The sequence below is a fragment of the Mytilus californianus genome, unplaced genomic scaffold (assembly GCF_021869535.1).
Source record: "Mytilus californianus isolate M0D057914Y unplaced genomic scaffold, xbMytCali1.0.p SCAF_8, whole genome shotgun sequence".
Taxonomy (NCBI): domain Eukaryota; kingdom Metazoa; phylum Mollusca; class Bivalvia; order Mytilida; family Mytilidae; genus Mytilus; species Mytilus californianus.
In genome coordinates this window covers 84,488,907-84,506,588 of record NW_026262734.1, presented here as the reverse complement: position 1 = coordinate 84,506,588, position 17,682 = coordinate 84,488,907, and the positions used below count along the sequence as shown (strand labels likewise).

At 31.6% G+C, this 17,682-nt stretch overlaps 1 protein-coding gene across 1 annotated transcript; it reads left to right on the top strand.

Annotated features, from left to right (window-relative positions):
• Positions 1–2,280: 2,280 nt before the first annotated feature.
• On the top strand, positions 2,281–16,504 carry LOC127711579 (heat shock 70 kDa protein 12B-like). Its single transcript, XM_052217667.1, has 5 exons — positions 2,281–2,323; positions 5,424–6,155; positions 7,599–7,838; positions 11,232–11,385; positions 15,369–16,504. Exons 2-5 carry the CDS (start codon positions 5,505–5,507, stop codon positions 16,403–16,405), a joined length of 2,082 nt encoding a protein of 693 aa, XP_052073627.1. The 5' UTR covers positions 2,281–2,323; positions 5,424–5,504; the 3' UTR covers positions 16,406–16,504.
• Positions 16,505–17,682: the final 1,178 nt, after the last annotated feature.

The following is a 17,682-nucleotide window of genomic DNA, read 5'->3' as shown; positions in this document are numbered from 1 at the left end:
CGTGTTTCTAATCATTGCGCATCAATAATAATAGAATTTATGATTAAGCATAAATTCGGTTATAAGTGTAAGCATAGATTACTTGTGTTATTCGCCGTTTCACCTCTTTCAAATGTAGGCTATCAGATGTATGTTTGTCAATGCGCAATATGACTGCGCACGCGATCTTTTTCATTCCGACATTTGAAAGAAACAGACGGAATACTATTTGGTGATTGAAAGACCCACCCACCCACTTCTTTGTCTTATACTACCTCGCATAATATATCATGAACGTATTTTTGCTGTTTCTGTAATATATTTTTCAGGATAATCCTTGTACAACCAATCGGATGAACCGTAAACTAAGCAGTATATGGGGAACATCAGTTTATTATCTACTGTGTACTTGTCCGTAGTTTGCTAGTATAGCTATGCCATCTTAACGTGTGTTGTGGTTTTAGACTATGTATTTTAGACATTTATAAATCCAGTAATCTGTGACTTCGTTCGTATCATGTAAGAACAATTTTTGTATGTGCCCGTTTATATGAACATTCCGTAGAGATATTTGGTTATGGGCACATTTCGCTACGTTTCCTTTAAATATGCGTCATTTGGCGTCATATTTCATTTAGCACCCAAAACATTTGATATTGTGGGTCTCTGTATCCCAGAATCACCACACAAAAATTTACGAATCTCTGTTTCCCAGGATTTAATTAATTGGATGCTTCATTTATTGTAAATAATTAGTTATCTAGTTAGTTATCTAGTTATCTTTTTGTAGTTTGCCAATATGAAAGGTGACTACGTTCAATTAATTATCTATTTACTATATATATATCTTAATTGTTTATCTAGTTAGTTATCTAGCTATCGTGTCGTAGTTTACCAATATGAAAGGTGACTACGCCCATTCAATTATCTATTTACTATACATATATATATATCTTAACTGTTTACCTAGTTATATGTCTTTATAATTTTATAATAAAGCTGTTGGCAAATACTAATCATTGCTCATCAATAATAATTCCTTTTGCATATAGCAAGGCAATCAGAACATAGGACAAAAATCATTTGAAATGTGCTACCCTAAAACTGTACGCACATAAATCAACACAAATCTGACTTAAACATATTTTAATCTTATCAAAATAGATCTAAATCGTGTTTATTATTAATGTTTCGAATCATAAATCCAATAAACTTTCATTTGAACACTTACAACTGCAAATTCCTTAAAAAAAATATAAATTTTAGCATAGGTGTACTGAAAATTCGACATTTCTTTAAAATGACTCATATAACTTTTATTGGACAATGGTGTTGTTTTTAATAATTACACCATTCCAGGCCCTTTTGTTTTCCACATAATTAATATTACCAATTTCCGGGTATAATCCGATACCGATACCAATAGTATTACCCTATATGTCACATGTAGTAACCTGTTAGCTTCTGTAAAGGTGGCACGGTAGTATTTCCTGGCCCATAAGGGATGATGATAGCCTTTTTAGAATTTTCACCACTTTCTAACACTGCCAAAAATTCTACATTAACAGTTAACTGAAGTACTTTCATTTTACTATTCAGAAATGAATTTGAATATGTATCATGAACGTTTACTTTTTTTGCTATCTTTAAGAACCTAAGGCCACTAGTGCTTTTAGGTCTTTTATCGTGCAGTGAATACAAAGTTTAAAAAAATTCTCAAAAATTTATTCTCATCTGTATGTAAAATTATTTCATATTTTTCTACACCTGATTCATCCCTCAGTTTGGGAAAGTATGTTCAGTTGATACTGTATTTTTTGTCCAATCGTAATGTTCAGATACATTGACTTAAGTAGGGTACACAAAAGAGCAACCTAAATTCTGGAATGCAAATACTACCGTGCTACCTAAATCACTCCTCTATCAGGAGAATCAGGAATTCTTTCAGTTGTTGTTTTATATCTATGTTACAATATAGTACCCTATTAAACAAGTCTGTTTTCTTCTACATCAATACCACTATTAATTAGGTTAATTCGTTATAAAATTAAATTTTGTTAATAGTAAGTTTATCATGTTTATTGTAGTAAGAAAATAAGGACAGGTTCAAACAGAAAGATTTTGAAAGCAGACAAAACTGTGCACCTTCCAATCAGCTTGACTTTATCAAATGACAATACGAATACTAAAAATCCAAGCTAAAAATAAGGCATAGGTACTTTCATGCAGTCACGGACCCGCGGATGTGTTCTAGTGTATTATTTAAATGATATGCCCTTGATGTTATTTTACTTCCTTGACTGTATGACGACACACATATAAAATGAAAAGTATGATAGTAAAGGTAAGCCAAGATTGATATCATCTGCACATTTAATAACTTTTTCATATTTTGTTTCATTATTCCACATATTTGATTGTTGTATTTTGAGAACATTTCAAGTTATTAAAATATTGTTGTCAATTGTTTGTGTGTGACCATAACACAAAAGTCCAAGTTACATATGGTTATTAACAATAGCACAGGAAATAAAAATACATGTTGAATACTGAAATGAGCCTTTAAAACTTATTTGCTATGCAACTAACCCATTTTTTTTAAAATGGAGAATCGAAATTAGGTTTAATTGAAGTATCACATGCAATAACTTGAACATGTTGAATAAGAAAATATGTGTAAAAAAAATGGCAATAGGGAAAGTAGAAAGTGGTATTGAAATTATTTTGTAGTTTAAATCGTAGATGAAATCTGTCAATTAATGTGAATCAATATTACACATACAAAAATTTCCCTGACAATGTAAAAATACATTTCTTACAGGCAGTGCTATGCCAGTATGCTATCCTCTGGAACATTAATTATCATAATTGTATTTTTGTAGTTAATAAGATATATAACCAAAAGTAAGGCTGTAATTCCCCCTGGCAAAGTTGACCTTGGACGGATTAAGCTGTAACACCTTTATTTCATTTTTGTTTTAAATCTCTAAAAAGAAATATGCTTTTGTTTTGTTGTTACTTGTTTTTGTTTTCAAAGTTTCGATTTAGAACATTTCTGATACATTACCATGCGCCTTTTAACTCATACGTTTACTAATATTCAAATGTGTTCATAAATATAATAAATATCCTAGCACACCTTCCCTTTTAATAATTTGTCAATACTCCTTCTTCCAAATGTGCCTTCAACAATAGTTCACCCGTGAGTTAAATGCTGGAAATTGAACAACCAAACAATGAGTTAATAAATGCATATCCTTGTGAACAGCAATACATTCAAGGAAATCCTCAGGAGAAAGCAAGCATTAGAAAACATGGACTATCGTTCCAACTTGGAGATGTATATGTATATACATATATACAAGTCTAAATTGAAAACAACGTTCAAACCTATGATTGCGTTGGATAAAAACCGCAATTTTATATGTGTGCATGTTAAACAAATTTCTTGTTAGAGGGGTCTAAATACAGCACATACAACAGTTTCCAAAAGACTAAAACAGTGCAAAAGTATATTTTAACAAAACGCATTTGACTAACAGGTCGAACAACAAATGTTCTTAAACCCTGCTGACTGCCATTAGCGATTGCCAAATGAACGGATCACCGATGTAATAAATGGATTTTAATTATAAATTTAATACTAAATAGAAAACAATAAACTTGCGGAAAAGATGGTATACCGCAAACGTAATACATATATTATATTCTATATGCAAGTTGTTATCGAAATGTCCTATATGCAAATGGATAGTTCTGAGTCGTCTAGTTGATCGTGAAGATTAATTCTATACCAACCTTTGCTGATAATTTCAATAGCCAGTCTATATATGGAAACTACATGTGCTCTTCATCTCGGCAACTTGATTTTTTAATCGTTTACAACAGTCTGCACAAGAAGAACGAGAATAAGCTAGCATTGTCCTTATTTCCACGCTATATGCATTGTCGTTGCGCTCTCATTAAATAATTAAAAGTTTGGTGACCTTGCTAATATATTATATTCAATTGAATTTAACATTTCACAGATACACCTGGTTCTTTTTCATATCGCAACATGTGTGCAAAGCTTGCTGTATATATCTATCTTGTACGCTGAACTTTTTTTTTCAATCTAATCTAAAGTTCAAAACAGCGAATACTTGCAGGTTTCAACACAACAGGAGACAACACAATTTTCTTTGCAATATGCTAGTTATAAGTGAACAATCTGTGTTACTCAACATGACCTGACTTAGAAATGATCAAATAGTTCGTTTCTGTGTATGTTGGCGTTTGTTTTTGTTGCACTTCAGTGTTTCTGTTGTTCCGTTGTTTTCCTCTTATAGTTGATGTGTTTCCCTTGGTTTTAGTTTGTAACCCGGATTTGTTTTCTCTCAATCGATTTATGACTTTTGAACAGCGGTATGCTATTGTTGCCTTTATTAGGCTCAAATAGGCAGAAATCGAGCGCAAGTTTCAAATTCTTAAGGAAACATGATGCATTGTGCTAATTTTCCACTATTTCTTGTACATAACGTGTATGCAAACTTGGTCTTGCGAATGAGCCTTTTATCTGTGCATTCCGTACATTACATTTTATTAACTAAAACGGTCTAAATAATTAGATATTTGACGATTTATACTGACCTATCTTGTTCGAAGAGAAATTGCCGTCCCAGCATGATGCCGACCTCGGTCCCCATATGTGGCATTGGACACAGTGATCACAAACATTATGAACATTGGTATATATTTGAACAATAAAACTAGTCCACTAATATTTCAGATAATTATATTATTCATATGAATACTATTTGTTTGATCATCAAATAACGTATTAGATTACCAGTTTAAGTATCTGTTTGTTTTTCTCTTAAAATTAATGAATTATTGTTACCACGCTTCAAATTATGAATTACAGACTTAACCAAATCTTTTACGAACATGACGAGATGAAAAATGCACAGTAATCTGGTCACAGATCATGATCAAATAGAATAGCAAAAATCTAGAATAAATTGAATCTGTTTTGATGAATTAGTTTCCTTTTGTAAATGTTAGCTTTAGAAAGTCTCATGCATTGCAAAACATTATAAGCCACCAGATGAGCTACTTAAACATAAAACAAAACAAAGGCACCATTAACAAAAGAAACCAAACGAAACAACAGACAATAGTGCTTTACACACAAACATTACCAAAAGTCTTTTTACCATTATCATTTCTCTGACTAACTGAAATTTAGTTCCTTTTGAATATACTTTTGCTTGATCAGGTAAAACATTATAAATTTCCAATATGCTAGTCTACTCACATCTTATTAAACACACAATGTGGAATGTCTTAAATGCATGGGTCTATTTAATTACAATTTCGTCTATTAATGCATCAAATAGGTTTAATTGAAGTGGTAGTGCACAGGTTATCATTTTAGAATAAACACTTATATATTGATTTTGCAGTAAGTAAAACACAACTGTTGCCAACAAGACATAACACATGTTACACTTGACATTAGAATTATAATATCAGAAATATCGAACATGTCGACAGAACATTCCAATGTCACCGAATACACCTTAGAATTACGAGATGATTCAACACTTGACACAAAAGGTGACGCTGACGACGATGTTTCAAGTATTGATGAATATGAAGATGCAGTTGAGTATCTGGATGGGATACAGACAAATCACCAGCACGATACAGACTTACTATCAAGTGCAGAGGAACTAGAAAATTTAATCGAGGCTGTTGATGGTATAAATTCAATAACTAACATTTCGATGCCAATAAACACCAATGAAGTATCAAATACCTTACAATATGATGACATAGAGGTTTCATCCAGTTTAGATGATCTAGAAATAGATGACCATCCCACATGTACAGAAGATGGAAATGTTGTTGTTGTTGCGATTGATTTCGGTACAACTTATTCTGGATGGGCTTTTTCTCTCCTTAAAAAATTCAAAGATGATAAACTTGATATTCAAACAAATAATGGATGGAAATCCGGCGATGGTTTGGTTACACCTAAAGTGCCTACTTGTATCCTTTATAACAAAAATGAAGAGTTTAATAGTTTTGGATATGAAGCTGAAAGCAGGTACGCAGAATTAATAGACGATAATAGAGCCGGAGATTGGAGATATTTTAGTAGGTTCAAAATGAGTTTGTTCTGTGATGACAACGTAAGTACTTTCTTAAGTAAAAATTTCGTAACATTGCAAGATAGAAAATACCAAAATGATACTATAATTAACAGTAAAATAATGATAAGTAGCTAGGTTAGTATTCTAGCTAGATTCACTGTGAAACATATATCATTCTTGCATTCAGCGTATATAAAAAGATAATTCAATAGGAATAAGGCCTAGGGTCCATTTAAAGCAAAAGTTAAAAACTACATATCAATAACTTTTAAATTACATTGATTTTTAACGTTATTAGTTACATTATAAAAGCATTGAGTTTTAAATGTAGTTATGTACATTACAATTACATTTTGTGAACCAGCTGCAATGCGGCCTTTTATTTTACATGCGCTATTCATTATTGAAACATTTGTAGAAGCAAGTTTTAAGTTCATAAATTTTTTTTTTTCATTTTAACATTTAATTATTAATAGATATATGTTTCAAATGCATCAGTTATATTCATTTTCACAGACAAGATTTATAGTATTTAATGCTTTTCTTAAAACCTACTGCATGTAGTGTGTGTTTTTACTTTTCCTTATAATAGTCAAATCTGATGTTTAATTGTTTTTTTTTCCTTTTTACCTTTGTTTTATCTGGAAATCCTATGATAGTCAAAGATAAAAATAATGAGTATTTTACATTGGGATGATTTTTTTCAAAAGGTTACCTAACAATGTGCACCAATCAAAATATCAATATGTCAATTCAGTAATTAGTATGCAAGGAAGAACTTTCTTGTATTGCCATTATCTAAAGATCAAGGGACATTGTTGTACTTCATTAATTAATTAATTGAAAGATTATATCATTAGGCTTAGATTATAATTCATGATTAGAATAACAATTTACAGATTGAGTGTGAAGTTATTAGTATTGTTTTTAATCTTTTATTTTTTTTTTAAATATGTAGAAATTAATTTATAAATTAAACCACAATGAAGATTACTAAATTTGCAGTTTTAAGCAATGATAGGTATCAATTTTCGTTAACATAATGGCTATTCACAATCAAAGTAAACAGAAAGAATTTAAAATTACATGTACATGCGAAAATGAAATTAAAAAAAATACAGTTTACAGGTGTAAGTACATCAGAGAAACGAAAACTATTATAAACTTCTAAGCAAATACGCCAACGTAATTGAAAGCAGTTGAAAAAAAAATCATAATTACATGACAAAAAGGCAATATAATTATTTACCTTAAATCATATGTAATTGAAAATATGCTCAATTACACATTACTTTCAAATTTGTTATTAATTACATTTAATTACACCAGGTGTAATAAAAATCACCGAAAATCAGCAATTTTTGTGAACAACATTACTCATTTTAAATAGGCACTGTATTCTAAATAACCCATTCTCAACGTAGTTTTATATCGATGAAAATGATCTACAAGGGGACAAATCCTACTAATTTGTTTTTGCAGTCAGCCCACATGGGCTTTGGTAGAATTTCAAGTAGATATAAGATAAAAGACGTAAACGGATATCGAATGTCAGCTTTGCAAGTGTTTGCTGATACCCTTAAGTTTATGAAAAACAATGTCATTGAGACCCTAAAGCTGAAAATATCATCAATACCTTTACAATATATATCATGGGTGGTAACAGTGCCAGCTATATGGACGGATAAAGCAAAACAGTTCATGAGATTAGCAGCTTTAGAGGTAATTCGAAATTTTAAGCTATATATTTGTACACTGAAATATTGGATGTACAGCTAAATGACATATGTATCGTCATTTACAAAAATAAGATTCCAGTGACATTTTCGAACTTATGCTTTAAACACATCATTAGTTCAGGTAAAACTGTCTTATATGTTAATTACTAAGTTTGTGTGTTTTTTTCTGAGTAATTTGTAGAGTCTTTTGTCGTACATATGATCGGACAGGGATATATTACTGTTTGGAAATGAAAAGTTGGCAGTTGGGAAGACAAAATCATCATTATTGTCATAAATTTCTGAAGTTGTCAATCTGTGTCAATATCAACGAAAATATTAAGATATGAAACAGAACGTCTAGTGTCGGTAGTATCCTCAATCTCATATGATTTGGAAAAAAGGAGATGTGGTTTGAGACACCAGAGTTCAAATATTATTGATGTATGAAGTAGGCAGCTATAGGTCACCGTATGACCTTCAACCATAAGCACCCCCCAAGGGTGACTGGGGAATAGAAGTATGGTCACCATTGGTCTTCCTCCGACCGGCAGTAAAACCCGTGCTAAAGTGGGGCGTCCGTTTGGCTGTGCGGGATGTACAAATTTGCAGCCACGTCCGGTCAGAATGGGGACGTTAAATCCGATGCCTCGTGTAAAGAGAGTGCCACGCTCTTTGCACGTTAAGAACCCTTGCAACAACTCTTTGAGGGGTCCGTAGGTGACCTGTTGCAAGGCTAAATTTCTGTCCCTATCCATTATACCCTCATTTCCCGTGGCAGTCTAAATTTCTCCGACCTTTATCCCTTAATCTATTACAGAACCTTCCTATTGTAATTATTGTGAACTTGTTCTCGTCCTGAATATGCATGAAATATTTGCCACTGGACGTTAATCAACCAACAATCAATCAATCAACCATAAGCAAAACCCATGCACATTGTATAGTCAACTATAAAAGACTCCAACATGATGAAATAAGAAACAATTCAAAAGAGAAAAATCAATTGCCGATTTATAACAAAACCAAAAACGGAAAACTATGACAGCCAGCAACCAAAGACAAAAACTGAAACGCAAACTGGTGTTTATTTTGGTACATGAGATGCATGCATTTACTGACATGTGGGTTATTTAGTGATAGGACATCATCACTGTATATATGAAAGTGAAATTAAAGAACTGCGCAAGATGTTTCGTCTTTTGTACTTGAGAAGGCACTTTATGCATTCTGCTTTATACATGTCAAATGAGTACAAAAAGAAGTCGACCTGGAAGGGTACCGGTGCACAATAAGTCCCCACTCGAATTCCGACTGTCTGTTGAAATATTACCGACTATGTTTTCTGCTAGAACAACAACTATGTTGTTGATTAAAATTTCCAGAAATTTGATGATATCATCTTAAAGTATTTCTATTTGAACCGGTTTGGTTCTTCGCCAAATAAGATAAAGCGTATACAAATTAAAAGTTTTCACAAAAAACTGAAAACTTATTTTATGAAACTAACTTTTACAGTAGTAAATATGGTAAATAGAAATTAAGAACAAAACTGTTTAGTCGAACATCTAGATCACCCGGCTGTATATCGTTCTTCATTAGGATTTTTGTGAAGTTTAGATATTCAGTATAAAGAAGGGAGATTTTATTTGTCCTCTTTTATGTAAATACCAAAGAAGAGAACGAAAGATTTGTGATTATCTAAAATCTTCTGTTTCGCTTTTCATGTAGTGGTATATGTAGGTTTTCCGGAATTTCTGTGAATTCCAAGTACTAAGGACATTCCAGATAGTTATTTTGCATATAAAATAATATTGACTTGGATGTTGTCTGCTAAAACAACAATATACAATGTATTTGTCTTGAAGAAAAGATAAAGCATCCACAGCCTCGGGCTTCTTGAATGGGTTAGACATGTTTGATACTCGTGTGTGCATGGTACATCGTTGTTTTGAACACACCTCTGAATGCATTCCCGAACAGATCCATTTTGATAAAGTGTCCAGTCTACACTATAAGATCTTTAATTTCAAGGTTCGTTCACTTATAAACCAGGTTTCACTCACCATTTTCTTCGGAAAATGTCTGTACCAAGTCAGGAATATGGCAGATGTTTTTCACTTATTCCGTTGATTGATAGCGTTTATTTTTTCTGTTTTTATGGACTTCCTCCTTTTTAAATTTGCCATGGGTTCGGAATATTTGTTATACTCTTTTCCAAAACGTTAGTAAAACAGTCGCATTTAGCATGTATAATGAAGTACACACATAATAAAAATAAATAAATATTTTTTTTTTCGAAAACGGTATTTACCACACTTATCCATGTTATCACCAGTTAACCTGCTTATTATAACCCACCTTTGTTTTTCTCGTTCTGAATATACACCAAATTATTACTATTGGACGTTACGCAAGAAACAACTAATCAACCAATTGAGAAGGATGAAAAAGGATGTTTGCCATATAAGCCAATGACGAGACAGCTAGAGCTATTGAAAAAGATATATCCTGATACATATTCACCGGCGTCGATGAAAGATGAATGCAAATAATCAAATTATATAATAAACACAAATAATACGCTGGCTCTCAACCAATCGTAATCTAGGATAAAACAATGTTAGATATAGTTCTATAGACATATTTTCGTTTGTTCTGACTTGGTATCCTAATTTATTTTTTTGATACGGAGGATATTTATATAGTCATGTGCATACAAAACAAATATTTTGAATTAGACGTTTTATGAAAATTGGTCTGAATAATGATTCATTTATAACTTTGTCAATATTTTCAATAGATGTCCAAAGGCAATGTATATTTAATGCTTGTAAAATATTCACTGAAATCTGTCATTTAGTATTTCACGGTATTTAGAATAATGAAAAAACAAAGTTACATTTGGCACTCTTGCAATTAATACATGTTGTATAAAGTAAAACTGAAATTATGTGCAGTTAGTTTTTAATATGTTGTACGTTAGTATTTCTTGGTACCCTAATTTATTTTTTTGATACGGAGGATATTTATATAGTCATGTGCATACAAAACAAATATTTTGAATTAGACGTTTTATGAAATTTGGTCTGAATAATGATTCATTTATAACTTTGTCAATATTTTCAATAGATGTCCAAAGGCAATGTATATTTAATGCTTGTAAAACATTCACTGAAATCTGTCATTTAGTATTTCACGGTATTTAGAATAATGAAAAAACAAAGTTACATTTGGCACTCTTGCAATTAATACATGTTGTATAAAGTAAAACTGAAATTATGTGCAGTTAGTTTTTAATATGTAGTACGTTAGTATTTCATCTTTTCCTTCATGCATACCAGTTTGAGTATTTAGTCGTGAAAAATGCATTAAAATCTATTTCATTTTAATAAAGGCGGGTATTCCTGGTACACAGCTAACTTTGGCCTATGAACCTGAAGCAGCAGCATTATATTGCCGAGAATCAACCTATCAAAGAAAAGGTCAGCTCATTGGTCCAATATCCGCTTTTGGTACAGGAGAGTCACTTTTAATTTTGGACTGCGGAGGTAATCATTGAAATATGCAATTATAAAGCGTCACACATTTTTCAATAAATATGTAATTGAAAACATATCTTATAAAGATATCCTTCAGATTTTTAAAGCTGATAGAAAACAAATACGTAATTCCTTTAATCAATTTAAATTTTCAATCGGCATGCATTGCGGAAATACTGATCTTGAATTGGGAGAAGCTATAATAGCAAATAACATCTTCTAATATTAAAAAAAAAAAATTGCCTAAGAAATCCGTAGGTTTGGTAAAGAATTTGTCGAATCAGTGAGACGATCTTCAAATGTTTAGAACAAAATATTGTTTTATGTAAAGTTTAAAAGGGGAATTGGAAAATTCCACAGAAAAACCCTATAAAATATTGTGATAAATATCTAGGGTAAATGAAGACCAAACTGGGCCTGCATTATTCAGTCTATTTCAAAATAATATATCCCTTATCGAAAAATCAAAGAACAATCCGATTTAATAACAAAACATCATGTAAGCAATTCCTATAATCTGTAATTGTTCAAGTGTTATCGAATATTGATGAAATGATAACATTGTGATTATCGTGAAATATGTTGCTGCCAAACCCAAACCGTCTTTAATGTTTCCGCCTCACAACTGAACATATGAAATTGTGCAAAATAATCATTTAAATCCCTTACTAGTTTTATGTGAAGGATAATTTACTAAAAACGGGAAACAAACGTTATAACACAAAAACCTTTAGCTTCACCTGAATAAAATAATGATCCAGGACATCAATCAAAGTATGCTTTGAAAATTGATGTAAAAGAGCAATTACTTTAAGGATTTGTTAACTGATACATATATCACCCTTTGTAAGATTAACTGTCGATTACAAGTTCCCCTTATAACATTGCTGTCACCCTAATAATGGACTGAAAATTTGATGAATGTAGCAATGCCCATCGGTGGTCCTTTATTGGTAGATAGAAAATACTTATATTACATCTTCCTATTGTTGATGACCCTTTATCTATCATCAACATGGTTACCGATGATACTAAAACTTAAAATTCAAAATAAATATCTACATAAATATTTTAAAGAACAATTCAATTAATTGATTCATTTTTATTTTGATTTTAAAGAATAATGGTTGATGAGACCATCTGCCTTGAAATATTGACATAATTTTACTAAGTTGAATAATTGTTCACATCTGTTATCCTCCTTGAGATTATGATGGATGACATCATATGCATGATCTACACTGTTACTGAAAATATGAAATTTAATAATATTTTAATCAAGGAGTATGATAAGTTTTTTAAAAATCAAATTTCCATCAATTATTGATGATTAAATTTGTCATCCTCTTTCTGAGTAAAGGTGTATATCTCGAACCCATTTTTAATATATTACTGCCTATGTTACATAGAACATGTTGAAATTGAGAACATTTCACAAAACAACAAATATAGGTTGCTCTTTATACATGCAGCTTATTAAAAAAAACCACGCCTCTTTTGGGGAGATACGTAATATTCATATATATTTTGTTTTGTTTTCACACAAATATGATTGCCATGACACAACTTGTAAATTTTACCAGACACATAAATACAGTTGGAAAGCGGTCTAATTGAATAGACTCATAGTAAATGGAGGGGTAGTAGAGAATTTTAGTATAAGTCTAAATGGTAAATTCATGTAAATTGCATTGTCTTTATTTACATAAGTGCAACCTTAAAACATGTTCAAATATACTTGAAGTACCAATAGCCACCAAACTATTAAGTAAAGTTAACTGAAAACACAACACTCCTACCACAGCCATAAGACAAATACACGCACATTCTTGTAGCTTATTTTATCTTTCTTAGATGTTTTTCGTCATTGTATATTACAAGGTATCAGTGCTGAAAATCACCATAACATGCATAACAGACTAAATTTAGGACTTAATCACAAGACGCCAAAAATTACATTATACAACTTGGCCAAAGGCTAAGGCAAATGACTAATATTTCACAATTGTCTACGAAGGATTTACCAATTACCGATTTGATTCAGTTTCTGCAGATCTTTACCACACGTTTTTCACCTTTGTCAATTGTAGGTGTTTGACTGGACAAACTCAGTAAAAGATTATATGTAATCAAAAGATTTTAAATCCTGCAGATTACATACATTACGCACCGATAAATTTTCTCTTTTCGATTACTCTTGATTAGCAACATTAACAACAATTCTTCTTGAAAGGAACATAATTATATTAACAGACTTATCTGGATAAAAGAGTACATGTAGAATTTGCTCCTTCTAAACTAAAGTTGCAGGTGTTACCATGTCAGTCCATATCTCTGGTTTTAGATATAACATGTATATCGATGTAATTCAATCAACTTCTTATAATCATATTTTAATCTCTTTATCTTTCGTCAAATGTTGTAAATCCACATGGAAAGTCATGCCATCGTCAGGCATTAAACTCTAGATTTACAATTTATTGAAAATTTTAAAAATCTATTAGCGATTCTAATCTCATCGAAGGTAAGAGAAACCAACCATTTACTGGAATCGTCTCTTTAATTGCGTTGACATGGCGCTGTTGGTTTATTTTCGACCTGTAATTTTTAATGTCCCTTTGGCATCTTTCGCCTCTCTTTAACAGTACTGCAGAAAATATATATAAACAAGGTAATTGAAGGTATTAAGTCACATAAAAGTTAAATGTATGAAATGTGTCAGACTTGGAAGATATGAAAAGATATGTAGTAGACTAAATACCACATGTATCAGGGATTTTAATATCTACTAAATCTATGGGGAAAAATTAATTGTAATTACAATGTACACACGCAACAATTACAAGCCAAAGTATTCCAAGATCATAGGAGAATAAAACATCCAAAATTGTAAGGTTAGGACGAATACAATAATGTTTTCATCCGGTATTATAATTTGATTACTTACCCGTGTTACCTAGCTTTTACTTATTGAAGTGAATAACATTACAATCAAATAGTGTTATATTTGTTTTAACAATCAAGAAATGTGGTATAATTAATAATGAAACAATTTTCCAGCAGAAACCAAAGGCAACCATAGGCCACCGTATGGCATTCAACAATGAACAAGTGCCATACCATATAAATAACTATTAAAGGCATTACCTTGAAAATACACACAATTCAAACTAGACACCAGTGACCTATTTTTTGCAAAGACAAATAAACGAAAAACAAATATAGCAGACAGCAACAAAATTCAATCATTTTTTTAAAAATCAGTTGGAAAGGACTGAATTTATTAGATTGAAAGAAAGCACAAAAAGATCCAACACAGGACAAAATCACAGATAGTACTTGCAGTAACTGACAGCTTGTTGAAAGCCAATTATAACTTATAACTAAATTATTTATTTCTACAACTAATATATCAATCACGTCCAACATATCCAGCGTAAAGACGTCATAAACCGTCTGAATAAATGCATGACCTATTCCAATGCCAAGTATAAGTATCGACAGAATGTAGGACCATTAGTTTTCGTATCAATATAGTAATACATTAGTTACCACATTTTTCAAATGAAAAGGTAGTTAACTCTATGGTAGTTTTAAAAAAGACAATTGAAAAAATAGTTTACCGGATGTATATTCGAGATCAATTTTGTTATAGAGAGGCGGCAGGTACAAAAGTGTTATTAAAACTTTCCGTCGAAGACAAACTGACAACGCCGTGGCAAAAAAGAAAAAACGACAAAAAAAACAAAAAACAAACAAAAAAAAAACAAACAAACAAACAGCCTAGAAAACACAACGTAGAAAACTTAGGAATGCATGCATGCTGAGAAAAACGGCGAATGTTTTAAAATTTAAAAAAAAAGGCATACAGATTACATAATGTTAAGAGAAAAGTTTAAAATATGAGGGTCAAAGTTCCTACATTACTGGTAAAATCTGATTCTTATTCGTTTAATGATTAATATTGGTTTAATATTTGTCTTACGTGTTAGGGGGTACTATTGATATAACAACCTACGAGATAATAGCAAACGGCAGACTTAAAGAGCTTCACGAGCCTACTGGTGGGCCATGGGGAGGAACAATGGTAGACGAGGCTTTTTATGAGTTCATAGAGGAAATATTTGGAACAGAAGTGTGGAAAAAATACAAACACGAATACAAAAGTGAGGTTCTCGATATACGGAGACATTTTGAACTAAAAAAAAGAACAGTTGGTGAAAGCAGTGAACGTAGTGAACTATTCCTACAGTTTCCACGGAGTTTATTTGATAAATATGAGGAGTTTTACTCCAAACCCTTTACAACTGAGAAAGGGGTTTCAAGGCATAGAGATAAGTTGAGAATTCCAAGAGAAAACATTATATCATTGTTTGAGGAATCGACCACTGCTATTATAAATAATATTAAGGAACTATTGCAAAAGCCATGTCTAGTAAAAATAAAAACGATTTTGCTGATAGGCGGATACTCTGATTCTGCAATTCTTCGTAATAAAGTTATAGAGGAGTTTTCGGAAATGACCGTAATGTGCCCTGACGATGCTGTTTTATCAGTTGTTAAGGGAGCAGTAATTTTTGGAAATTCACCCGGATTGATCCAAGAACGTGTTTCTCCTCGGACATATGGTATATCATGCAACGTACCATTTGATGATGGCAAACATCTCGAAATGCTTTTAGAGTATAATGATAATCATGCCATGTGTAGAGATGTTTTCAAAGTTCTGGTTCGCAAAGGTGACACTGTGATAATTGGTAAACATGATTTTGAAACTATATTTCATCCAACAAGAGCATTTGACAAAAAAGCCACAGTTGGTATTTATACTTCAACAGAGAATGATCCTATGTATACCTTCGGACCTTTCGTGCAAGAGCTTGGGGTTCTTGAATTAAATATACCAGACACAAGTTTAGGAAAGTTGCGAGAAATTAAAGTTTGTCTTATTTTCAAAGCTACGGAATTAACTGTCATTGCAAAGGAAGGAGGCAACTTAGTACATGGGAAATTCAATTGCCTAGGGTAAAGTTTATGTTTTCACAAAACAGGATATATAAAACATTGTAAAATACTAATGCTAAATATCATAATACATATGGAAAATATACACAATTGATATTTAAAATTCTTTGTTATCACTTTGTATGTCTTTGGCTAACATCTTCATACATAATTATTATACATGTATATATAACTGAGGAGATGTGGTATGATTTCCAATGAGACAACGTTCTACCAGAGTTAAAATGAAGTGGTAGTAAACAATTACGTATGTCCTTCAACAATGAGGAAAACTCATAGTCGGCTATAAAAGGCAACTACATGATAAATGTGAAACAATTCAAACGAGAAAACTAACGGTCTAACAAAACAATTTAAGAAAAGAAAATATGATAGACATGAACCAACGATATGTCAATTTTCACCTAAATGTAAAACATACATTTAAAAAGTAATCATGTGCTAGGATGATTAATCATTAGTCGCACAAATCATCAAGTTTCTACCGCGAAATATTTTTTGAGTTAAAAGTAAAAAAGATACAACTTGATGAAGCCCGTACAACGTTGCAAGTGGGCGTTTTGTTTCAACACATGAAAGATAAAAAAAAAACATACAAAAAACAGGATTTTATTCTTATACAACATTTTTATGAAAATAACATTATTGAACAAATTAAGTATGTCATATGCGCATTTTTTTGTATTTACCTTAGTTCATGAAGGTTAATGCACAACATTGGACAACTAAATATGCGAGGATCTATATGACAAAGCGGGACCTTAATCGTAAAAACAGTAGCCAAATTCATTCAAGGTCAATTTGCATGAGGAATTGGGAACCTTTTTTTTTCTTTATTTATCAACGTATAATTTAAGAAAAATGTGTTTAAAATCATGTCAGTACAAAAACTCTGCCTGCTATGCCAATGATACACTCGAGAACTAATAGTCTACCAGCACTGGTATCGACTCTATAATCAGTGCTAGTAACTGAAAAGAACCTTTTTAAATATTGTGCAACTGAATCACTTTTTGGAATCTAATTTATCGGGAATACTCAAATTCAAAATTCGAAGCGTCGACTACCGATCTGAATATAACGAGTATATCACTTATAGTTTTCCTCCTTGTGCCTTCCTAACTACGCATTCAGACGCTTGGAATTTTTAAAAAAGCATGGTAAAATCTACATTTTTGAAAGGTATAAGGCGATCCCATCTAAGAATAAATTGACGCTTCTAGCTTTTCCAGACTACTATCTGATAAATATAAAACAAAAACCCTTCCTCTCTTTGGGTCA

Excerpts from the sequence above, each read along its gene's own strand:
- LOC127711579 (XM_052217667.1), top strand. The coding sequence starts at position 5,505 with ATGTCGACAGAACATTCCAATGTCACCGAATACACCTTAGAATTACGA. Across the intron at positions 6,156-7,598 it reads GTTTGTTCTGTGATGACAAC|TCAGCCCACATGGGCTTTGG; the intron begins GTAAGTACTTTC and ends TTGTTTTTGCAG. Across the intron at positions 11,386-15,368 it reads TTTAATTTTGGACTGCGGAG|GGGGTACTATTGATATAACA; the intron begins GTAATCATTGAA and ends CTTACGTGTTAG.